The sequence below is a fragment of the Urocitellus parryii genome, chromosome 5 (genome assembly GCF_045843805.1).
Source record: "Urocitellus parryii isolate mUroPar1 chromosome 5, mUroPar1.hap1, whole genome shotgun sequence".
In the NCBI taxonomy this organism is placed as follows: Eukaryota; Metazoa; Chordata; class Mammalia; order Rodentia; family Sciuridae; genus Urocitellus; species Urocitellus parryii.
Window position 1 is genome coordinate 180,190,461 of NC_135535.1, and position 26,036 is coordinate 180,216,496.

General features: G+C 40.5%; 1 protein-coding gene across 1 annotated transcript in view; it reads right to left on the bottom strand.

Annotated features, from left to right (window-relative positions):
* Positions 1–18,804: 18,804 nt before the first annotated feature.
* Positions 18,805–26,036, bottom strand: part of LOC113187105 (ectonucleoside triphosphate diphosphohydrolase 1-like) — a 32,102-nt gene continuing 24,870 nt past the window's right edge. The window contains exons 8-9 of the mRNA XM_026394770.2: positions 21,068–21,205; positions 18,805–19,011 (exon numbers count right to left, since the gene is read on the bottom strand). Coding sequence (XP_026250555.2) covers positions 18,805–19,011; positions 21,068–21,205 — 345 coding nt within the window. The remainder of the gene's footprint in view (positions 19,012–21,067; positions 21,206–26,036) is intronic.

Here is a 26,036-nt window from a genome sequence, read left to right on the forward strand (position 1 = left end):
TTTTATTCTTTTCTAAATTTATTTCAATCTATGTATCTCTCATCTATGGCCATATGCTTTTTTTTTTCCTATTTAATTTTGGCGAGAGATGTCATTGGGAGGGAGAAGTAAATCTATGTTCCAGATAGAAAATGTCTGCCTCAGTTATTACAATTAGTCTGCTTAGTGGCCTTACAGTTTATAACACACTTCCATATGTCACTATCACATTTTACCATAATCTCAGAAGGAATGTAGGACAAGGAAGAGTATGGCCAATCAGATCACCCAGGACATTCAGACGACAAAACAGAAGCTCACCAAGTTGAGGGACCTATGGATATCTGAGCTGGATACTGTCAGGTCAGTGGCGGTGACTTAGGAACAAAGCACCAAGCAGCCTGAGTGTGCGAAAGAAACATCAATCAGGTGCCTGCAAAAACGCCAGTCAGTCAGCAGGATGTCCTGGCCAATCCTAGAGTTCAGCCAGCTCCCCTGACCAAGTCCAGCAGGACAAGGGACTCTAAAAATCCCTTTTCCTGTCCCAAGCCCTTCCCTTCCTGCCATAAGCCCCATAAAATTCCAATCAGGTCAAGCTCCCACTCGGTTTCTCCTCAGACCCTCCTCCTGTCCACTCTGTCGGTCTGATTGAGTTCGGATTGGTAGTGAGTCTCAAATAAAGCCTCTTTCGCGGCCTTTTAAAATCTGCTTCCTTTGTTCGACACTCCTTGCCTGACTTCACAGATACATCTTCTGAAGCTGAAGTCATGGAAGGTTAACATGCTTTTTGATAAAACAGTCCATAGCATTAACTAGTTGGACTCAATATGATGTTTCCATTTTTGAAACAAGTAATATTATAAATGAAGATCCTTACTCCTACATACCTGCTATAGCTGGAGTTGCAAAGTCAAATGTCAGGAAGGTTAATGAACTAAGTGAAAGATAGCCAAAATAAAGAAAATGATAAAAAGGCAATTGACATTAAGTTTCAGTGCAGCAGAGCCTAGGAAGGGATGGTGAATTGCCTCCAGACAACTGGAGAGGCTTTCTTTATGTAGAGAAAATAGCCAAATCAGTTACAATTGACTATTTCTTTGTATGACTACTGTACAAATCTGTTTTTTTCTAAATCTGATTTTTCAAGTAATCTGTATTTTTATGTGATATCTTCCCTATAATTGAGGCAACTTAAAAATAATGGACTCAATCAAAACACTTTTGTATGTGATATTTGGCCACTTGTTTGAGACATCTTCTGGGCTGATAATTTCCCTCCCCAACACCAAATGCTCTTTAATCCCCACCCCATACTCCAAACTCTAGTACTATTATCTCAAGCCCTAAACTACCTCAATTTAGTTATTTGGATGTTTAATTTCTTAACATTTAGGTATAGTTATAATGATACATCTATCTATGCTATTATATTTTTAAAATATGTTCCACTGTATAATCCCAGAAATTTGGTGTTATTAAAGAACGCTGAGTGTGTTCTTTAATATTTGTGTGTTCTATAATATTTGTAAGATGTGCATATATTTGGTTTGGTCCATAATATTATTATTTAAGGAAACGGTTCTTGAGTTTAAAAAAAAAAATTTCCTTATGTATCATTGTTCCTATGTTACTGTATCAGGTTAGGCCTAAGAACAAAGATGGGAGAACCATCAAGGATTTATTCAGAATGACAATTTGACCAAACGATTTTGAAGCTTCAATTTATTTAACGCTAAGTGGTTATTTCAGATTATTAAGTCATTGGAAATTCTGAGTTTCCACTTAAGCCACAATGTAGCTACCTAACCTAGAACATTACTTTTGCAGCAGTTTATTTCCGCATCTTCCTTTTCCCAAATGCAAGGCTGTTTTAAAGATCTAAGTTTCTTCACAACTGCACTGCCAAGCATTACGCTCCACACGGAAAGCTGTCAATCAACATTTGTCGAGTGTTTGAATGAATGCAAGCATACAGACCACTTTTGTGCAGCATTCCACGCTAGTAACTTCCCTAACTTCATCTTCCCACATTTCCCAGGACAAGTTCCAAACCACATACATTTACTAGTTATTTTCACTCGGGGCGCAGTATTGGGGAAATAAAAAAACAAATGCAAGTTGTTTCATTTATTTGGCAATGCTATTACAGAAGTGAGCATTTCCACCTTGTCCAGCATCCTTAGGCCTGTTTGCATTCTTGGATGGCTCTGGTGGACGTCACCCTCAAGACACCTGAAATCTCATTTTCCCTCTTTGATCTTCAAGACGGATAAGACCCGAAGCATCCGGGGCAGGACGCGACCTCACCAAGCGCTGCAAGAAAGCCGCACCGGCGCCCAGGTGGTCACACCAGGACTAGGGTGACCATGGTACACGGCTCCCTCAGGGCGTGCGAACAGGACCGCAGACTTGCACGCCTGGATTCTAGCCGCCGGCGGGGAAAGCCAAGGAACACAAGTGCGTGGCACCAGGAATTACTAAAAGCAGTCGCTCCCCGCTTGCTAAAGTGCGGAGGCCCACATCGCGCATGCTCCTGGGCCGTGGGGCGGGGCTCGAAAGGGCGATGCGGAGGAGGTCTGTGGGCTGTTGGTGGTCTCTCTGGATCTGCAGAGGGTCATGAGCTGCGCTTTCCCTGCTCAGGCGCGACAGACGCGCTCTGCCCCTTCAAGTGGTTGTAGTGCTGCCCACCAGGGCCCCCAAGACCCTTTCCTGACAGACACTCCGTGCTTGAGTTGCAGCTGTGCTGTGTGGGAAAACCCGCGGGTGGCCGGCTTAAAGCGACCGAAGGGATGGGGTGGCCCAACGACTCCAGCTTTGGGGGCCAGAGCCGCTTGGGATGCTGGGACTTGTTGTCTCCAAGGGCCTGTCCCATCGACTTGCCCTCCCATTTGGGGAAGTGGTAGGGTTGAAACTTCACTGTAGGAGGCCAGCACCTGAGTTGCATCAAATGCCCATGGGCAAGGTGTTTGTGCCTGGGGGACACCTGATAGGGTTGGTGCAACGAAAACAAGTTCATGACCCAGCCTTTGTCCTCACTTTAGAGTAAGCACAAAGATGAACTTGCAAGGTAGGATGCAGTGAACAAAAATTAGCTTACAAAGGAAGTACCTTTGGAGGTCAAGGATCAGAGGGGGTGCGGGGGTGGGGGGGCGGCCCTTTCTGGAAGATGTAGAATTTGAGTCAGGCTTTGACACGTGGAATGCTCGGGGTGAGGGGAAGTTGCAAAAAGCAAAGGATGGAGGTGGGAGGAAATGTAAGAGTTTAATCTTATTTGGAGGTTTATGTTGGAGACCTCATTAGAGGGCAGGAGGGCACAGATATACCTTGAGGTTCAAATAAAAGACAGGATCACAGACTTCCTCCAGTCCATTTTCTGGATCTCTTGGTGTGGTTGCACTATGAATTAATATACTTGAATCTTGTAATTAACTTGTGGGTAGCATAATTACTTAGAATTGTGTGTATGTTAGATATAAACTTTCAAAATACACTACAGTAGACATAACCTGTTTCCACATTTATTTTATTTGTATGTATCAGAAGTTCCCACACTAGGCAGGTGGGCCCAAATGGTTCTGGACCTACAGGAGTAGGTTATGATTTGGGACTTGGTCTTGAGAGCAGTGGGTAATTTAAATTTGATGCGTTTCAAAGACATACATTATTTCACAGATCAGAAAATGCATCTTCAGGCCACTTATTCCTGCTTTGATTTTTAGAAAGTAAGATCAAACTAAACTAAAAGGTGTTAATTTTCATGAAAGTCATGATGCTGAAAGTCATGATGCATTTCACAGAATGCTGTGACATACTCTATATCACACTTAACTAAGTGTAGAATATTTTTGTTAAACTCTATTTTTCCATACCCTTACACCAGTTAAGAGTAGCTGATTCCATATGTTTAATACATTTTTATTTTGACAAAATGTAATCCATTGTCTAAATTTTTATCATAACTTTTAGTGAGACCTTAATATTTTTTCATAGTAATCTAATTCAAGTCAAAGAAGTCTGAAAAAGCATCATTTACACTGCTAAAGGAGAGTTCAGAAAGAACTCTCTTCAGAGTACATGACAATAGATTAACCCACTAAAGATAAAACTGTATTTTGGACTGAACTTAGTTGTGCTATGAAAGGAAAGGGTATTGGCAGATTTAGAAAGATTTCCAACAAGCTGGGAGGAAAATGAAGGGAAATGAAATTTTTGTGATCATTCTATACTCTAGATATTTTTCTGTAATTTTATTCTGCTAGCACTCCTGAACCCAAATGACATGTGACAGAAGCAATCAAGATTGTTGAAAATTGTGCTAAAAAGAAGTCTGTTGAGTCCTAGAGGACATTTCCATGTGGTAGGTCATACTTCATCATTCTGTTTCAACTAAAGCAAATGTCATGATCTTGCATAGCCCCTTTTTTTGATGGAGAATGCATAGAATCTGTAGATAACTGTTTGTAATATGGTCATTTTAACAATTTTAATTCTGCCTATCCAAGAGCATAAGAGATCTTTCCATCTTCTAGTGTCTTCCTCTGGTTTTTTTATTATTATTCTGTAATTTTCATAGTGGAGGTCTTTCACCTCTTTGATTAAATTTATTCCTAGTGTTTTTTATTTGAGTGTGTTGGTGGGGGGGCGGAAGTGGCTATCATGAATGGAATTGTTTTCCTGATTGTTTCTCAGCAGATTCATTATTAGTGTATAGAAAAGCTATTGATTTTTTCATGTTGATTTGTATACTGCTTCTTTGCTGAATTTATCAGCTCTACAAGTGTTCTGGTGGAGCTTTGGGAATGTAAGCATATGATCTTATCATTTGCAAAGAGCCATAACTTGACTTACTCCTTTCCTATTTGTGTCCCTTTTCCTTCTCTTGCCTAATTGCTCTGACTGAACTTTCAAGTATTATATTGAATAGGAGAGGTAAGATTGGACATCTGTCTTGTTCCTGATTTTAGAGGAAAAGCTTTCAGTTTTTCCCCATTCAGTATGCTATTGGCTTTGGGTTTGTTCATAGATAGTCTTCATGATATTGTGGTAAGTTCTTTCAATCCCTACTTTCTTCAGGGTTGACTGTCCAAAATAGTGAATGGGTAATGAATTTGATAAAAAGTTTCATCTGTATCTATTGAAATGATCATGTTATTTTTTTTGTCCATGCTACTATTTATGTGATATATTATGTTTATTGACTGGCAGATTTTGAACCATATCTGCATCCCTGTCATGAAGCCACCTTAATCATGGTATATAATCTATATAATCTTTGTAATGTGTATTGAATCTGATGTACTAATATTAAAGATTTTTGCATCTATGTTCATCAGGAATATTGGTCTGTAGTTTTCTTTACTTGTGGGGCCCTACCTGGGTTTGGTGTCTAGGTGATTACTGACTTCATAGATTGAGTTTGGGAATATTCCCTCCTCTTCTATTTCATGGAATAATTTGAGGAACATTCACATTAATTCTTCTTTAAATGTCTGGTAGAGTCCAGCTATGACTCCATCTGGTCCTGTACTCCTAAAGCTCAGGAAATAATAACAAGAATTAATAAATGGGATAGCATCAAATTAAAAAGCTTCTGTGCAGCAAAGCAAACAATTAAGAGCATGATAAGGGAGCCTATAGAATTGGTTCCAAGTGCTGTCAGCTTCAGATGGAGGTCTCTTGTGTGTAGGTTAGGGGTGGGGAATAGTGTCCTTGACTGGCACATAAAGGGGGCATTTCATAGGGACGGTGCTAAGTCTTAACTGGACTCTGCTCTTTGTACACCCTTTCTAAAAAGGTTAACAAAGTCTGTTTGTTTGGGTGTGTGTGCGAACATGTGTGTATCAGCTTCTAATCTTATTCCAAGTGTTCCTTTGCTTGTCACATATTGAACAGAATAATCTAAAACCTAGATTTTAATATTATCTTCTATTTTAGAAGTTTGATAGTATTTCTAGAAATGTTGGTTCTATTTTGTTGGCTAACTATCATTAGAACTTCTCTATTTCAAGGTATACAGGAAAAGTAATACCCATTTACAGTCTTCTTGTCATTTTGATAGTGGAAAAAATATTTGAACTTCTTTTTAGGGCAAGTCACATGGCAGAAAGAATATCAAATATTTGTGGTTGCCTTGGGAATCTCAGCTTCTAGATATTACTGATTATGGAAAGATGGAACATATTCAAGATGGAGCAAGTTGATAAGCAAGTCATAGAACACCAGACGGCCTAAGAAGAGGGTTAGAAGGACTTTTAGATGACCTATGAAAAATATAGATTCCTAGTCGTCTTTTGTTCCATTTATGATAACTATAGCCTTCTTTCCAGAGGGAGAAATGTAGCTGAATGCTTTATATAACCAAGTGCTTTTCTTGTTCATTGTTATTAGTTGTAGGAAAAACCAGTGTTGTAATTGACCATTTGCCAAATTGTCCATAAGGCAGGGTAGGTATTACAGGTCTAAGAACACCGAGACCGGGACATCCAGTTTCTTGTATTCCTGGATCTTTCTTGGAACAGCCTGTGGCATCTAATGACATAGCACTAGTTACTCCCAAATTCAAGTTCCTTAGCATAAACAGACTTTATGGAAACACTAAAAATATCTACGTGGCTTGCTTCCAGGATTCCCAGCACTGACTCTCCCCAGCAGCTCTTTGTCCTCACCAACCTCAGAGTCCTGGGGACTCCCGTGAGAGCTGTTGACTTATGTAGAGAATGAGGCTCTCTGAAGGTTGGGAAGGTCTGGGGGGAAACTGCCCCCCCCCCAGTTCCTTGGTGGACCTGGGAAGTGGCAGTTCTGGAGGCCGATAGCTGTATGGCCTTCTGGGTTCCACACTGTCTCTGTCTTACCCTCAGGAAACATTTGACATCCACTCAAAGAACCCAGGCCTATTAGAAAGCAGCTACAGCCCCAGTTCTGTTTCCCCTGGAGCTGACAGACAATGAAGAAGATGACGGGTTCCCTGTTGGGGAGGAAGCAAAGCTGGAGGCTGGGGTAGTGCCAGGATTTGAGCACTAGGGTCTGCAAAGCTCAGAGTTCCTCCCACTGGACTCTATCAGGCGTGATGGTGATGGGGATGTTGCAGGAGCACGGTCCCATGGGGACATGTGTGTGAAGCACCAGGTGACAAGAATGGGGCAAGGTCACTTGAAGTTATGGGGGTTAACAGGCCCTCCTGAGTCAGGAAACTCAGGAAGCAGGCTCTAAGCTGCCAATCAGAGACTCATGGAGCTGGGACCTCTTTGAGATGATGTAGCAGCCGCCCAAATGACCAGAAAACACTTTGGCTTTCATCCTCTTTCATCCATCTTCCATTCTAAAAATTCAGCTCTTCTCTGGCTCTATTACTCTATCTGCATCTCTGCTGCATTCACTGGACACCTTCCCTCCATTTTGATGTGCTTCCAAGAAGGTCCCTTCATCCAGGCCAACTCCACTGATTTTTTAAAAAAAGAAATTAGAGCAGTATTCAAGCATTCAGATTAAGTTACTTTCCAATCCTAATTCTGCTTCTTTTGAAGAGGCAACTTAACTTCCGTGTGCATCAGTTTTCCCATATATAAAATGGTGTTGATATTAGTACTTAGATTAAAGCTTTTAGTGAAGTAATGGAAACCCAGCCTGCAGTTGGCTTCACACAGCAGTTGCTGTTGGTACAGGATGGAGCTTTCCAGGAAACAGAGGCAGTGCACCCCACCTTCAAACCTTGATTCTTGTGATCAAGTCATAAAGATTTCAGATATGTCACTCAGAGTAATAGGCAATGAATATATTAGAAGGGATGGAAAAGCATAAAAGGGACACTTGAGGGAGAGAGTCCTCTTAGAGAGGAGAAGGACTGCATGCCTCTCCTGTATTCCAGTTATATCGGGGATTTCAGAGAAGTTTCCAGAGAGTCCTATCCAGGGTGACATCATGAGTTTTGATAGCAGGATGACATCACACTTTCAAGTCTCCACTGCCATGGCAACTCTAGGTCACTTTGGCCCATGCTGACTTGATCTAGTTGGATTCTTAACCATAATTCTTTCAGAATTATGGTTAGAAGAAATCATCCTTATCTCTGAGTTCTGGGATCTGGTCTGTGAAAAGGGTCACCAAAGTCTTCCCATTCAGGGTAATTTAGTTCCAATTATTGACATTGCAGGCCTGCATTTCTCTTGCAGGGAAGAGGTAGTTTGCTGAAGAATGTAACATACCCTGTCTACGTAAGCCAGGCAAAGCTGCAGGTAAATTGCTTCTTGGAAAAGAAATCATGTGGGGATCAGCACAGTGGGCCCGTCTTACAGATTATTCCCTTAACTTCTTGTTCCCATCACTCATATCTGTCTGTCACCTGTCGCTGGGACAATCTATTTTGACCAAGATCATAAGGTCACAGAACACAGGGTTGACCACAAAACCAAACTAGCAACTTATGAGGCAGAAACCACCTATGACAACTTTTCTCAGAAGGTTGCTATGTCATCTGGCTGCCCTTTGCTGAAGGAAATAGGCAGTGGGTCAATGAGGCTGTTGTAGTAACAGACGAGGCAAGGCACCAAAAATAGCAGGAAACAGTTTTATTTGGCTGCAGCCAGTTTCAGAGGGCACAGCTCTTGCTGTAATCAATTAATCCCTCGAACCCTGAGTTCGGGTAATTTCAGAACTTTATACCCAGCATGTAAGGGGAGGGGTTCAGAAGTTCACAGTCTGCAGAAGTTCACATAAAAGCACCTTTTTCTTTCACTGTTTTGGGCAAGTTAACTCTTCAAGGACACCTGAGAAGGGGAGAGCTTCTTCTTCCCTTTCTTTCCTCCCCCTGCCAGCTGTTACCATGGAGCCCAATTGGTAACTTCTCTTAAAAATATAGACATCTCTGTGAAGCCCAGCTCAAGGCCAGAGGCCTTGTTTGCATATTTCTACAAACTACTATACTGGATATGTTTGTGTAAGGGGTTGTCCAGCAGCTGGAGTGCTGACTTCTTCCAGGCCAGTGGCCAAGTAAAACAGGGCAACACGAAAATAGGAAGTTTATCTGCATTGAACTATTTTGCAGAGACTCTTTTGCTGACAGTCCTAAAATCAGCCATGGTGAAGATTTCTGGAGAAGCCCAGTTTTCTGTAGAAAAGGGGGGTGCCACTTCAAGAGGGATTGATGTCATTTTCTCCTAGTGACTGAAAGCATAGAATTCCCAGAATCAGACAAACTTGTACTCAAATTCCTGCTCTCTGATTGCTATCTGTGTGACCATGAATGCCCTGCTAATCTTTCTGACCCCTGTTTCCTCAAGTGCAATGTACACTGACAATATCTACACTGTTGTGCTGCAGGTGAATTGCTTCTTAGAAAAGAAAGCATGTGGGGATCAACATAGTGGGCCTATCTCATAGAATTATTCCCTTAACTTCTTGTTCCCATCACTCATATCTGTCTGTCACCTGTCACTGGAACAATCTATTTTGACCAAGATCATAAGGTCACAGAACACAGGGTTGACCACAAAACCAAACTAGCAACTTATGAGGCAGAAACCACCTATGACAACTTTTCTCAGAAGGTTGCTGTGTCATCTGGCTGCCCTTTGCTGAAGGAAATAGGCAGGTGGGTCAGTGAGAGGGATTGGTGTCATTTTCTCCTAGTAACTAAAAGCATAGAATTCCAAGAATCAGACAAACTTGTATTCAAATTTCTGTTCTCTGCTTACTATCTGTGTGACCACAAATTCTCTGCTAATATTTCTGACCTCCATTTCCTCAAGTGCGATGTAGACTGACAATATCTACACTGTTGTGAGGATTTCATGAACATTGCACATAAAGCTCTTAGCAGGTGCCTGCACCCAGCAAGCATCCAACACATGATGAGGAGGAAGATGGAGAGGGTAATGGGAGGTTTTCTTGGTCTGGAGTTCTGTGGTGCTGTTCTTGTTATCTGAGGAGGTAGGGAGGAGGCAGGATGAGACTTGCTACTACTGGTGAAATAGGTGCTTATCTGAGGGTCTCATTTTGAGCCTCTCTTCTACTTCCTGATCCCTAATGTCCTCCTGCTGGGGGCAGGGCCTGAGTGCTGCCTAGAACCCTTTGTTCCCAACTCTGTAGGAATGGTTTGCCCTTCTCTTTCCCACGATGACTCCAAAGTCCTGTTATATTCTTATTTCAGTGTTTAGTTTTCTTTCCTTGATGTGTCCCTATCTGGTTTTGGTGAGAATGCAATACTGATTTCATAGAATGAATTCTGAAGTGTTCCATCCCTTTTTATTTCATGGGATAATTTGAGGAGTATTGGTATTATTTCTTCCTTAAAGGTATGATAGAATTCAGCTGAGAATCCATCTGGTTTGGGGCTTTGTTGGAAGGTATTTTATTACTGTTTCTACTTCATTCCTATTTATTGCTCAATTTAGGATTTCTGTTTTCCTCTTGATTCAATGTTGGCAGATTGTATGTTAGCTAGAAATATATAATTAGAGATGTTTTTGCTCATTTTGGATGTTTTTATTTCTTCTTTAATCCTGAAGGATAGCTTTGCTGGATATAGCAATCTTGATTGATAGTTAATTTTTATTTTAGGATTTGGAACACTCATTCCAAGTCCTCCTGGCTTTTAGAGTGTATGTTGAGAAATCAGAAGTCATTCTAATAGATTGCCTCGTATATGACCTGACATTTTCCTTTTGAGGTTCTTAATCCCATCCTTGTTCCGTATATTAGGTATTTTGATTATAATATGTCTTACAGAGATTCTCTTTGACCTTATTTATTTGGGGTTCTGGATGCCTTCTGTATCTGGATGTTCATCTCATTCTTATAAGGTTTGGAAAATTTCTTGTTATTATTTCCATGAAAAGATTATCCATTCCATCAGCATGCACCTCACAATCTTCTTCATTTGCAATGATTCATAATTGTGATCTCTTAATGTTGTCTCAGAGCTCTTGTTTATTCTAATCATGATTACTTATTTTCTTTCAATACTATCTGAATGTTCAAGGATGGTCACTTTGTCTTCCAGCTCTGAGATTCTGTATTTGGCATGGTCTACACTATTAGAGAGACTTTCAACTGAATCTTTTATTTGGTTTATTGTGTCTTTGATTTCTAAGATTTCTCTTTAATTCTTTTTCAATATCTCTATCTCCTTAGTGAAGTTCTCATTCTTATCCTGTACCAAATTCCTTAATTTATCCAAGTGTTCTGTATTCTCTTGGAATTCATTGATCATTTTTAAAATCACTTTTGAGTACTTCATCTGATATTTCATCACCTTTAATATCTTTGGGGTCAGTTGATGGTGAATTGTGCTGGAGAAATGAAAGGTTCTCAAAGTGCTCTGTCTCACGGAAGAGACTGACACAGGTTAAGGGCTATTATAGCACTGTGGGAGGGGTGCTCTGAGAGGAATGCAAAGGAGGGGATTGAGACCATCATTAGAGAAGGGGTCAGAGTCTTCAGGAAGACTTCCTGGAAACAGAGACATACAATGTGATTATCCTGAGCTTCAATTTCTCCATTACATAGAGTTAGTTAAAGAAGAGAGGAAAGAAGTATTTTAGGCAGAAGATAGAAACAGGAACATTTTTCAAAGCTTAGGCTATGAAAAAAGAAGTACTGGTTTAGAAATTAACACAATAAATGCACCTGATTCTGGATTCTGTGACTGGCTAGCAGCATGGCCTTAAAATTATTGTTAAAGAGTTTGACTTTGATTTTCAGGGGCATGGGCAGTACTGGAGAACTTCACAGTGGTAGGGCTACATAATGAGGTTTGTGTTTTGGGGATGATCACACTAGTTTCAAAGTGAGCATGGATTGAAGAAGAAGGGCATAGAGATGGCCTCTCACCTCTACAAAAGGCCCCTAAAAAAGCTGTCTTACGAATCTAGGAAAGAAATAGAAGTGAATGGAGTTGAGAGATATTTAATGGTTAGAATAAAACAGAGTTTGGAAGGAGAAGGAGGGAATCAAGGGAAACGGGGGGGGGGGAGAGATGGCCTTTACTGAACAGATGATACAGAAAGATTAGTGTGGGGGGGAATTAAATTTTTAACATGGTAAGTTTGGCTATAGAATATCAAAGCAGATATGTCCTATAGGTGACTGGTACTATAAATCTGGAGCTCAAAAGAAAGAAATATAGCTCAAGGGCTAGAAATACATATCAGGGAATCATGTCTATAAATATGAGGGGGTTAGCCAGACATGGTGGCACACATCTGTAATCCCCATGACCAGGGAGGCTGAGGCAGGAGGATTTCAAGTTCAAGGCTAACATTGGCAACTTAGTGAGACTCTCAGCAACTTAGGAGACCCTGTCTCAAACAAAAACAAAAACAAAACAAACCAATAACTAAGGGCTGAGGCTATAGCTCAGTTGTAAAGAGCTCCTGGGTTAAATTCCCTGCTCCTCACCAAAGAAAATAAAGATTAGGGAGGTGTAATGACACCTATAATGATAGAGGTTTGGAGTTATCCTCACAGAAAGTAGGGAGTTGTCACTGTTCAGTTGGGAGTATATATATATATATATATATATATATATATATATATATATATACACACACACACACACACACACACATATGAGAGAGAGAGAGAGAATCAGATGAAGCAAGGTCCCAAGATGGAGTGCCGGGAACATCCATATTTAAAGGGTATGGAGCAAAAAAAAAAAATAAAATGAGTTAGCAAAGTAGGGATCAGATAATTAGGAGAGTTACTAAAAGAGACTCCCATAATGTAGAGAGTTTAAGTAGTAGGAAATCCACAGGAAATGTAAATACTGAAATGTGTTCATTGGATTCAGCTCTAGGAGGTCACTGGTGGTATTTGTGTGAGCAACTTTAGGGGAACAGTGTGGCAGAAACCAGATGCAGTGTGTCGGAGATTGAGTGGGCTCCAGGGAGGTGGAGTTAGGAATGTACATAGTGTGAAGAGAAGCAAAAAAAATAATGTTGGGGAAGTCAAATTGTTAGAAGTGATGTGGCAGGGATCAGCTCCCTGGGGATACCAGAGGAGAGGTGGTGGTGAGACAGGAGAGTAAACTATCACCATATAAAGCTCTAAGAGCCTTAGAGCTCTAATGGCCTTGTCCCACCCATCTTGAGATGATAGATACAGTGTGGCTCCAGTACTGTTTTTGATAACCAAGTATTGTCCTTGCTAGCTGTCCCATCCCTAAGGAGGGCTCTACTGGCATCATTCCCAAAGGTGGGTTTTTGTTATAGAGTTTCCCAGAGGGTGGAGTAAAATTTTCCTCTCCAACTCATATGTCCCTCAGGGTCTTTGGGTTTTCAGGAATTTCCATAAAGGATTCCAACCATTTTGGCAGCCATTTCCTTGTACTGTAACATTTGCAGAGACACTTTTCCCTGCCCTCAGAACATTATTGAATTCCAAAGGAAAGAAAGCATAAGGAATCATTCAGTGTTGGCCCTTCCCAAATTGGATTCCTTGTCTGGCTGCACCCTTTTGCCTCAGTAGGCCTGAGTAAATGGGTAAGCATAGATGCTGAGAGCCATTGCCAAGATGCTGAGAGCCATTGCCAAGTAGGAATGACGCATGGAAATTTTCTAGTCAGCCTACCCCATGTTGCTTAGAGGAAGGACTCTCCATTGTGGAAATGGGCTTGTCTTAGACTCAGGTCATTTGCAGTGACATTGCATGTATGCTTGAGTAAGGTGACCTTGCTCAAGGACCAGGGCGGATCCGGGTTTAGGGCGGATCAGGTTTTAGGGAGTATCCTGCTCCTTGGGTTTAGGGCGGTTCCAGGTTTAAGGTGTACCCTGCTGGGAATAGGGCGTATCCTGCTGCCTCAGGCATGCCGGCTCACTCCTTGAGTTCCCTTTGAGTTCTTGTGGGATTCAGAGAGTATTTGGAATTCAGAGCCTAGTGGAAACGTGGATTTTGCCCAGAACCTGTGTGTAGAGTGCCGGTGACAGTTCCAGAATAAAGAGTTGCTGTTTGAATCTACAAGGTGTGAGTGGCTCATGATTTTGTGCCCAGCCAGACTGCGGCACATAGAATCGGGAATGGGAGCATGATGTCCATGTCATTCCTGTGGTCTCCACATTGCCTCTACATTCTATAGGGAATCTATAACACCTCAGGGATAAAAAGTATGAGACTCCTGTGAAACCCAAAGTGTAAAAGCTGGCTATAGAAGGCATAATGCCTTTTTATTAACAATACCAGCTCATTTTTATCTTATAGAAAAATTGACATGGCAAGACAGCTTGGAGAATATGTAACCAGTGAGTGAGGAGTTAATTTGACTTATTTATAGGGGGTGTTCTTCATTGCTTTGGAGAAAGAACTTTCAGGGAAATGACTCATTTACACCCATTGGCAGGGCACCTTCTCCTTCAGGTCTTTAGATATACACTGACAGACTGTTTTCCCTGCCCTTGTATTCCATCATATGATCCCACCCCAACCATATTCCTATACTCTTTCTTCATTCAGGGTATAATGTTGAGAAGGACACTACTTTCTTAGTCATATCATAGATTTGATGATATGAGTACTCTACCACAAGACTGAACAATTTTTTTTACTTTCTGTTTTTTATTAATATAATTGCATATAATATTTGGGATCATTTTAACATAATTATACAAGCATGAAATATAATTTGCTACAATTCAATTACCAGTACTTCTTTTTCCATCCTGCCCTCTGAGAATGAGCTTGGTCAAATGGCTTGGTTTTGTCAATGGGACATAGATGGGATTGAGAAGGGGTATGTCCTGGTTGAAGCCATAAGAGACATCCTCTTTCTCTGTCACTCTCATGAGCCTCTACATTCATTATGGGAATGTGTTCTAAGAAGCCACTGGGCAGGGAAAATAAGAAATAAGGTAATGGGCCTGATCCAGACTCACAAGCAGGAGTAGAGGTTCTCAGCTGACTTGCAGACCTGCAAACATGAAAACTTTGAGGTTGCAATTAAAAACCAAACTAATACCAACTTATTGGAAGCCGTCTGTGAACTATGGACATTGTTTGACCCATTAAGGCAAGCAAGCTGCTATTCTGGGCACTCTTGGATGAAATTCCCTGGTTTGAGAAAGCCTAGATCATGCTGGCACCCTGACCTAGCTCATAGCTCCAAGTACAAACACTGCCCTCTGGAGATGGGCACAGCCTGCCAAGCACCAAACCCTAACCCATTTACCCCAACACCTATCCTGTTGTTCATGAAAAAGCTCCCTACTGATTCCCTCTGGTCTGTACTGCTATATATAAAGCAAGCACAGCATTTTCCCTTTGTTAGAAATCAAACCCATCTGGTCTGCTCAACCTGTCATGCCCCTGCTTTTAAAATATTTCTGGCTTTCTGTGTTTATTTTGTAATTCTACTTTCATAGCTTTTATTTTGAAAGCAGCCCATACCTGTGACGGGTACTCTCTTTACCCACGCAGGATGCACACAGAACCAGCTGAAAGAATCATATGGTTAATAAGTGCAGCTAATTATTAGCGACTATCATTCTCTAACCAGATAGTAAATACTGAAAGTTGAATTGGGACCAGACCAATTTGGGTGAAATTCAATTTATCTTTCAAATTGAGAATGGGAATATATTTTAATAGTACTTTTACAATCATGTGGAAAACTGTTATTTTGAGAATCCTTACAAGACTGATATTTATTTTGATGTTCATATTTGCATTTTGAGGAATGCAAACATCAAGAATTATCTTGTATTATATTTGAATCCAGGTGAAATATTCCCCAAGACTATCATCAGTCATGTTAGCCCATGTAACAGGCATCTCTGTGTTCACATGAAAGCAGCAAAACTTCAGGATTCAAGTGACATTTTCAGCTAGGATCTTAAAGGCTATTTTAATAATAATGTTAACCTACATATAACAAATATTATAACAAGAATATTACAGCATCTATAGCTGTGTAACACAACCCCCACAACACACACATGCAAGGGGAAAACAAAGGCTTATCACCTGTCTTTTTAATTTTGAATGTGTTTTTAGATGTGTATTATTCAAGTGGTAATCACTGGTCACACATAGCTAGTGTTAAGCACTTGAAATTTAAAGAGTCTTAATTAAGATGCCCTGTAAAATGCAATACACACATCAGATTATGAAAACTTAGGATTATATTAATAATTTTTTATTTATTACATATTGAAATGAAAATATTGTGGGTTCAGCACTTTGTTAAACTCTCCTTGGTCACCCAGTTTGAAGTATGTATCTTGTTTCTTACAGGAACCTTGACTAATGTACCAATAAAATGAAGTATAGTTTTTAAAACTTCTACTAATATTACATTTTATATTTATAAGAATTGAATTAGTTGAAACCCTTCTCTCCCCCCACTCACATACAGCCTAATTGAATAACTTCATTCATTATTTATTTATTTATTTTGTTATTGTTGTAGATGGACATAATACCTTTATTTTTTATTTATTTTTATGTGGTGTGAGGATCAACCCAGTGCCTTCCTCATGCTAGGCAAGCACTTCACTACTAAACTACAAACCCAGCCCCAACATCATTTATTTTGTCTACAAAAGAAATCACTTAGCTGATTTCTTTTCCCTGAGGATTCACAGAAAAAAAAATTTCCCACTTTATAGGGAAATAGGGTTATCAAGAACCAGGTTTTGAGTCCTGAGTGCAAACCTAGTGATAAATAGTAATCAGTTACAACCAGGGACCAAACCGATGTTAAAATTAGTTGATAAGGACCCATATTATATCGCCTACTCCACCCAGAATGGCCCAAAGCAAATCTTGGATCTACTTCAAAACAAAACAAAAAAACCTTCTTTTGAATAAAATTGAGATTAGATATTGTACATAATTTCATAATTTGACCTTTTAACAAGTGGAGTTTGTCTCCCATATACTTTGAAGAATTTTGTTTTTGTTTGTTTTTAGCAACAAGACAGAAATGAAATAAGATTTATGTTGCCTGAAGGAAATTTGTAAATTAGAATTCCAACTGCTGAGGATAAGTGTTCAGAAAAAGAATAGCAATAGGTTTGGGCAGAAGATGTGAGTTTGAGTTTCAGCTCTGCCATGGGCATTAGGAGGGGTAATACCTACCTTCTTGGGATCGCTGTGAGATTGGAATGAGAAATTGGAATGTGCCTTTGAGCACAGAACCTGGTATAGCAGAAATTCCGTCAGTAGCAGCTGTAATAATAAAGGCAACTGCCACTGAGGAAACTTTTAACATGTTCCAGTTGGGTTCCTCATTCTTAATTAAGGTTCTAAGTTTGATTGTGAGTAACAGAAAAGAAAGCTTCCTTCCTCAGCTTTATTAAATCTATATTCACCTGTTATAAAAATGGCTTGGTTATTCAACAGATTTAGGGACATTTGGCTTCTTGTTTCTGGGAGATTCTTCCTTCCCCCATCAGCTCAACAGTCAGTCCCCAGATCCAGACATGGACTGTGAGCCTGGTAGTAGTGAGAATAAGACATCACCACTCAGTCCCACTCAACAGGTAACTATTGAATTCACAATCCTCCTGCCTCAGCCTTGCAGCAATCCTTAAAGGAAGCAAGCACAGGTTCTCATGGCTCCATGATAAGGCCTATAGCTAGTTCTTTCATGAAATATTCCATGGAATAAGTAAAGGAAGCCCAAGTTTGGGTGACAGAGATGGTAACAACACTTTCAGACTGGGTTCCTGGTCCATTATGGCATGTAATTACTTTGACAGGGCAAAAGCATACCACTCCATTCTGATACCACCCTATCTCTAAATGACACCTCTGGACAATAAAATTTGGCCTTCCTTTAAAACTCCACTGGTCCTCTTTGAAGTGAAGTTGATTAGCACATTCAGCTGTTAGCTGAGGGGTTTGTGACAGTCTTGTCTCTGAAATTTCTTGGTGATGAAATGTTATTGAACTAACAGAGCTGATGTTTGCACATCATTGCAAATGTACTGATTGCCACTGAACTGCACTGAATTGAGTGTTCAGATGGTGAATTTTATGTTATATGTGTTTTAACATAATGAGCTCAAAACTCCAAAGATGCATTGGAGGGTGCACTTTCCCAACCCTGACTTGTAACTGTGTTTTTCTTCCTAGCATGTATATACCTATTTCATAGTTTCTCTTGAAATCTGAATGCCTATACATGCATCTGCTTTTCAAAAATCTCCTGTGTGAGCATTCCACTTGGTAGCATTGAACATCACCTAGGAATGTGTGACAAATTCACACTCCTATGTCAAAAGGATTAAGAATTTTATTAACTGCATTGGCACAGATCCCTTTGCAAAACTCTTTGGTCTTAGCACACGTTTGCCTACTCTAGAAAATTCTCCTGCCCTAAGGGGCAAGGCTGAGAAGGACATAGGGTCTGCACTCCCCTAAGGCATTGTATGGCTTTCTTAATAAATGGGAAGCAGGGGGTAGAGAGGGATCCTCAAAGAATAAGACTGAACCAGTTCCTGAGATTCTTCTTTTAGCCAATCCACTTCCCAGCACAGGACTCAGGACTCTCAGTTCTTCCAGACAGAGTCAATATTGTTCTTTTATAAAGCAAAAATCATGAAAAGTGGCAGGTCTCAAAGACCTGCACAAGCACACAATACAAAGGAGGACAAGGTAGGTGGGAAAGACTCATAAAAGACAGCGTCTGTCAGGAAGTTCTTGAAGCAGAGGGTGGTGAATTGCCTTCCAAGGAAATGCCTCAGAGGAAGCCAAGGAAGCTTTGTGCTAGTCAAGACACCCTGGCAGGCACAGGAGGAGGCTGCTGGACACCACCACACACTGCTGCATGGAGGGAGGCACTCCCTAGGCAGGTTTGTTCTGAGTCCAGGCAGAAGAATTCAGGTGCTCCTGCTATACCATTTCTTCCCACAAATGTGCAGGCTTGTTAAGGATAAACAAGGCTGCGGTGATCTCTATGGCCAACAACAGGGAGAAGAAGAACATAAGGAACACATAAGTTGAGTGGGAGAGAGGTGCGGTGAATGGCTGCTCAGCTGGGATCTTGTTGGTCATGTTCAGCATGTAGCCCAATGTCCACCCGGCGTTGGTGCCCCGGATCTGCAAGAGCAAGGAAAATGTGTTGTTTATGGTCCAAGGAGATACTTTACAGGTTTCTTCCAACCTCATCCAGGTCACCACAGCTGTTATGTTGACTGCATTCTGCGCAATTTTCTAAATGAACTGAATTCATAGTCTATTGGGAATATGGTTGTGGGGAAAATACAAACAAAGGATTAGAAGAGAGTTTGAAGCCTCACTGCCATAGTCCCAAAGTCAGAAAGGCCTTTGGTGAGTGACTGCCCACTGCACTTTTGGAACTTGGCATTCTTATTCTCCTGCTTAAATGAATGTGTGGAGTGAGGAAGAGGGATGAGGGGAGGTGAGAGGAAGCAGGTAAAAGGGTGAAGGAATAATGAATGTCTCTGGCCTTTTACACTTTTGTCAAGCCAAGAACATCTGTAACAGGCCTTCTACATGATTCACTTAGGGGAAAGCTGTGGAATAATCCCAGTAAATCAACCTCACCAAGGTGGGCAGACTATGCACATGCATGGGAAGGTTTCTTATTAAATGATAAAACACGCAGTGATCCTCTTATAGGAATAATTTCCAGTCACCTCAGAACTTATTGGCATGTAGGGAATCTTTGAATGCTAAATGTGGAAATGTTTTTTTATTACATGAGTTGTGCATGGCCACAGAAGAAGTATTAGGAGGTACAGATAGAAGGAAAGAAGAAAATTAAAACCATCACACGTCACCACTCAGAAATTGCTACACTATATGTGGCATATCCTTCCAGTGCTCTCTGAGAATTTTTTAATTACAAAGAAGTGGAGTTAAATTGTACATATAATAATTCATTTAACAATCCCTAGAGAACATACTCCAGGTTTATTAAGAGAGTCCTACATTGTTTCCATTTCATTGTCCCTGGCATGAACTGCCTTATATAATCACTCTCACTCACCTTAGCCAGTCATTTCTAAATCCTAAAAATGGAGTAATTGAACACCATGATATGCCCATTTTTAAGGCTCTTGGAACACATTGTCATAACAGTACATGTCCCTTCTCCCCCATACCTTTACTAATATTGGGAATTAATAATTTGTAAAACATCCACTTCCTGTGGGGAATGGAAACCTTATCTGACTGCACGTGTCAAGAAGGCTCCAGAGGTAAAGGAGTTATCACCCAAGCTTTGGAAATACCAGATCATGCACTGGAGTTCTAAGACTATAAATACAGTGCCTCTTATGTCACTCAAAATGTGAACTAGTTTCTTCAGAGAAACAAAATAGACTGTGATAGGATGAAAGGGAGTCTGAGATATTGAAATCAGGAAAACATTTGAGTTTGAGTTAGAGGGTCCATACTGAAAAGAGTGTACTCATACTACTGTATTTGGAGCTGCCACAATATATGTTTTGATGTTTGTTTTGCTTGAAATCACCATATTTTAAATAGGGTTAAAATGTGTTTTCCCTTAGTGGACATAGTTTTAAAACCTTTTGTAAGACTGCTCTTGATATTGTTATCAAGCTTGTTTCTCTACTCCTGATTACCTGCAGGTGGCGCTATGGCAAAGCACAGCAGTGAAGTTGTCTTAGGGCTCAGGCTCAGTGTGACTTCTAAGCCACAGCCCCATTCCCAGCCAGTCAGTTCCTTTCCTCACAGAGCTCTCAGATTGGTAAGTGTTGAAGCAACAACCAACAAGGCCTCCATTCCTTATAAGGAACCATGATCATCTTTTCCAAGTTTGTGAAAAGGGCTTTGGGGAGGGATTTTGAAGTCAGCACAACACAATCACTGTGGCTACTGAAATGATTTATATTAACCTCTCATTTTTTGTTTTAAGACAATTAGCCACTGTTCTGTGGGCAGACAGGTACAAGTGAGAATGCAGGTTGCGCTCCTTGGGGAGATGCCCATAGGTGGTTGATATTCCCAGCAGGGCTTCACACAGTATGGCAGCATGGGTTAGGGGTGAAATGGCAGAAGAGAACATCAGGCCAAAACAAATCAGGTCAACTCCCACCATTTTCAAGACCCAAGCTTCTTTAGTAGCTACCACCCAACCTCCCCAGAACCCAACACATAGCCAATTTACCTTGCCCATAAAATGAATGTTTTCCCAGGTCTTGTTTGTGAAGTGATAACCATATGTAAAGAGGGAGAGGATGTAGATACCAGAAAAGCAGTATTCACTCAGTTCCTTCTCGTCTACTTTAGGAAAGGATGTCTTTACCTAGAAATGAAGCAAAGTAAATATACTGTACAAAGGCACATATCCATGTCTTTCTTCCTTATTATTAGACCTGATGAAGCAAGGAGAAAGGCCCAGCCCATGTGAGCCTAAGGCCAAGTTTTCCCAGTAGCTTTGGGATTGGTGTTGCTCTCTTTCAGTAGGTGCAAGAATGTTTAGTTTAGAGTCTCCTAAGGAGGGTTTCTATTCCTCCTTAGGGTCCTGTAAAATATTAATAGATGTTGCAAAAAAAATTAGTTCCTGTGATCTAGAAAGTTCAGAAAGAGTTAATTTTAGTGTATTATTCTGTCCACTAAAGCTAGAGTTTTGCAGTCATATTAGCATTATCTGTACAAAATATTGAATGTAAGAAATCCATTAACCTTTCTTACATTCAAGATATTGTTTAATTGGAGTGTCCTATATGCTCTTGAACAGAGGCTTTGGCTCAGAGTCTCTGTAGGTATTTAAAGGAAACAAATTCCTAAAATCCCTCACAACTCAGCTTAGACCCTGAACTGACAGTATCAGCATCCTCTGGGATCATGTTGGTCCTCACCCTGGAACTACCAACTCAGAATCTGCATTTTAATACAATTCTCTGGTCATTTATGTGCACAATAATGTTTGAGAAACAGAGCTCTGGAACACACTTCAAGAAGCATTTTGCTAAAGAATACTGAAAGTGCCAGCATATTACCTTCTGAATTCTCTCCTTACTTAACCTTTCTAAAAATATCTGATTCACATAAAGTCCTCACTCATCTTGTTGAGTCCTTGTTTGTTCATCCCACTTTCTACTGAAGATATTAAGAGCTGCCTGCCACTCCCTGCCCTTATCCATCTAGCTGTTGTGATGATATAGCCTGCTCTGCTCCTCCTCCTGCCTTAATTAGAGGACAACAGGCTAGGACATTTCTTGGTCAGCCCAGAGTTCTGTTTGTAGCTCCATTTCTTTGCCCTTAAGATGGGAATTCCCTCCAGGACACCATGAACAGAGAAAGAACTAACATTTTAAAGATATATCATGTACCCAAAACTCTGCCAAATATTTTATATGTGGTACCTCCCTGCCCTGTCTTTCCCTAAGTTTCTTGCCCTTTTTGAAAAACATATTGTCTGTAAGCCCTATCGTCTAACTGGGATGTCAAAAGATGCAGAAAGAGCATTTGATAAGATTCACTATCCCTTCATGATAAAAACTCCCAAGAAATAGGTGTAGAAGGACCCCCAGCACAATAAAGGTTATGTAAGAAAAGCCCATGGCCAACATCATACTTAGTGGAAAAGAATTGAAAGCATTTCATCCTACGATCTGGAGCAAGATAAGGATGTTCACTTTTAGCAATATTAGTCTAAGTAGTACTGGGGTAGGCAGATTTTTTTTTTGATAAGACCCCAAAAACTTGGACGACAAAAGTAAAAATAGACTAATAAGATTATCTCAAAGAAGCTTCTTCACAGCAAAGGAAGCAACCAGCATTAAAAAGGAAATAACAGAATGGTAGAAATTATTGACAAATTATTCATCGGACAAGGGGTTAATATCCAGAATACACAAGGAACTCAAACAGCAGAAAGACCCAAATAATCAAACTAAAAAAATGGGCAAATTATCTGAATCCTTAAAGGAAAGCACACAAATGGCCAACATGTATAGGAAAACAATGCTCAATTTTCTAATCAGGGAAGTGCACAACAAAACCACAATGAAATATCATTTCACAATGAAATATCACTCTAGTTTTAATGGCTAGTATCAAAAAGACACAGAATAAATACTAGTGAGGATTTAGAAGAATGGGAACTCTTATGTACTAATAGTGGGAATGTGAATTAGTACAGCCATATGGAAAAAAGAATGGAGAGTGTTTAAAAAATTAAAAATTGAATTATTATATGATCCAGCAATATCACACCTGGGAAAATATCCACAGGAAATGAAATCCAAGAGATACCTGTAGTACTCCTTTTATGGTGTAGATATGAGGTGTCCCCCAAAAGTTAATGTAATGCGAGAAAGTTTAGATGACAAATGATTGAATTATGAGAGTTTTAGCTTAATCAGTGCATTGGTCACAGATAGGAATTAACTGGGTGGTAACTGTAGGCAGGTGAAGAGCAGCTGGAGGAGGTGGGTCACTGGGCATGGCTTTGGAGTTTATATGCTGTTCGTGGTGAGTGGAGCTCTCTCTGCTTCTTGTGCCATGTCCTGACCTACTTTCCTCTCCCATGCCCTTCTGCCATGATGTCCTGCTTTGCTTTAGGCCAAGAGAGATTGAGTCAGATCACCCTGGATGGAACCTCTAAAACCATGAGCCCCCAAATAAAATTTTTCTCCTCCATGTTGTTCTTGTCAGGTCTTTTGGTCACAGCAACAGAAATGCTGACTAAAAACAGAAATTGGTACTGAGAATTGAGGTCATTTCTGTGAATATCCTGATCATTTGGTTCAGGAGATTTGGGAACTCTTTGGAATTTGTGGCAGGAATTTTGAAAAGTTTAGAGGTGCAAGCTGGAAAACTTTTAGTTGCAAGTGGACCTTTATGGCTGATTCTGGTGGAGTTCAGAAGACCCAAATGCAAATGGACAGTAAAGACTGAGCTCATGTGATTGCAGAGGAGAAGTAGAACTTTATTGGCAAATGGACTAGAGGTCATTCATGTTACATTGTGGCAAAGATGTTGTCAAATTTTGCCCATGTGCTGAGACTTTCCTGAGACTGAATTTAAAGATGAAGAACTTATGACTCTGGTAGAGGAAATCTCAAAGTAGCACAGCATTCAGGAAGTATGGCATGGATATTGCTAGGGGCTGTTAGCCAAGTTTACCATGATACTCAGGAACAGAAAGCAGAGAAGGAAGATTTGAAAACTTGCAGTTTGGCAAGAAAAATGAGAATTAAACACTGGCTAAGGAAGGTGTGGTTGTTATAGTTATTATAGCCAATAAAGTAATGGTGACTATTTTAACCAGAGACAATAGAGAAGATGGCTTTAGGGCACTTCAGAAAATGGCAAGACCACACCCATCTCAGGATCAAGGATGTAAAATTAAAAATGCCTTTGAGAAGAGAATATGAGGCCCCTGTTTGCACAGGGGCACCTAGGAAGATGTTTCACGATATTCAGCAATGCAGATACTCAGAAGTTGCTGCAGGAAGCTTGGCTACTGTTCAGATTGTGGCAGACCTGGGCATCCACCAAATGGTGCCAGTTCTGCAGGACTGCAGGATGCTGGAGTTAGAGGTCTTGGAGACTTCCACTGAGATTTCAAAGGATAGCTTGGGAGCCTAGACAAGCATAGCAGAGTCGGATTCCCTATGGGCAGTCTCTGAAAGGACAATGCCTGAAGATATAAGATGGAAGCCAAAGCTTCATTGCAGATCCCCAAGATTGAGAGATACCAGTAACCTGGGAAGTCTGCCAATGAAAACTATAGGAATTGGGTAAAATCCAAGAGAAAGGCCGCTTGGACTTCAACCAGCAAGGCCAAAGGGGTAGAGGTACACAATCCCTTTGGAGACAACATCATCATGCAATGTGCCTCATGGGGGACATGAAGCTCAAAGGCCTTGTTTGCCCAGCTGGATTTTGGTCTTGCTTTGGTCCCATTCCTTCATTCCATGTGCTGATTTCTCCCTGTGTAATGGAAATGCTTACTCTGCCTTTATATATTGGATATATGTAACTTGCTTTGAATTTTTACAGGGGACAGCCTCTTAAGAGTTTGCTTTAGTCTTAGAGGAGACTTTGGACATGGATTTTTGGACAAAGCTGGAGCTATTAAGACTATGGGGACTCTCAGAATTGGACTAAATATATTTCATATTAGTATATGGTCATGAGCTTTTAGGGGCAAAATGTTGTGGTTTAGATATGGTGTCCCCCAGCTATTTAAGCTCACCTGTGAGACAATGCAAAAAAGTTTAGAGGTAAAATGATTGGGTTATGACAGTTTAACCTATTCAGGGCCTTAATCCACTTGAATTGATTAATGAGATGTTAACTCTAGGCAGATGGGATGCGGCTGAGGAGGTAGCTCACTGGGGTGTGCCTTTGGTGGATGTATTTTATCCCTGGTGAACAGAACATGTTCTCTCTGCTTCCTGTTGGTCGCATCCTCAGATGCTATCCCCCAACTCTGTCTTCTGCCATGATGTTCTGTCTTGCCTTAGACCCAGAGCAGTGCAGCTGGCTGTTTTTAGACTGCAATCTCTGAAACTGTGAGCCCCAAATAAACTTTTCTTCCTCTACATTGTTCTTATCAGGCCTTTTGGTTTTCCCTGACTAAAACAACTCTCATGTTTCTTGCAGGACTACGCATGATAGCCAGGTTATGGAGTCAGCTGATGAATGGATGAAGAAAATATGGTATGTATGTATGCGTACACACACACCCACACACACACACACACATACACACATACACACACACTGGAATATTATTCAGCTGAAAATGAATGAAATCCTATCACAGCAACATGTATGAAACTTGAAGACATTATGTAAAGTGAAATAAGCCAGGCAAAGAAAAACAAATATCACATGTTCTTACTCATTTCTGAGAATTAAAAAAAAAACTATCACATAGAGAAACAGAATAATAGTGGTCACTGGAGACTGGGAATTGTTGGGGTAGGGTAGACAGAGCTTAGATTAGGGACTTCAAAACAGACAGGAGCAATTAGTCTGCTGTTCCATAGCTAGTAGGGTAACTACTTTATATTAATGTATGATACATTTCAAAATCCCTAGAAAGAAAGAACATAAAGTTTTCCAATACATAGAAATCATTAATATTTGAGGAGATGGAAATTCTTGTTACCCTGATT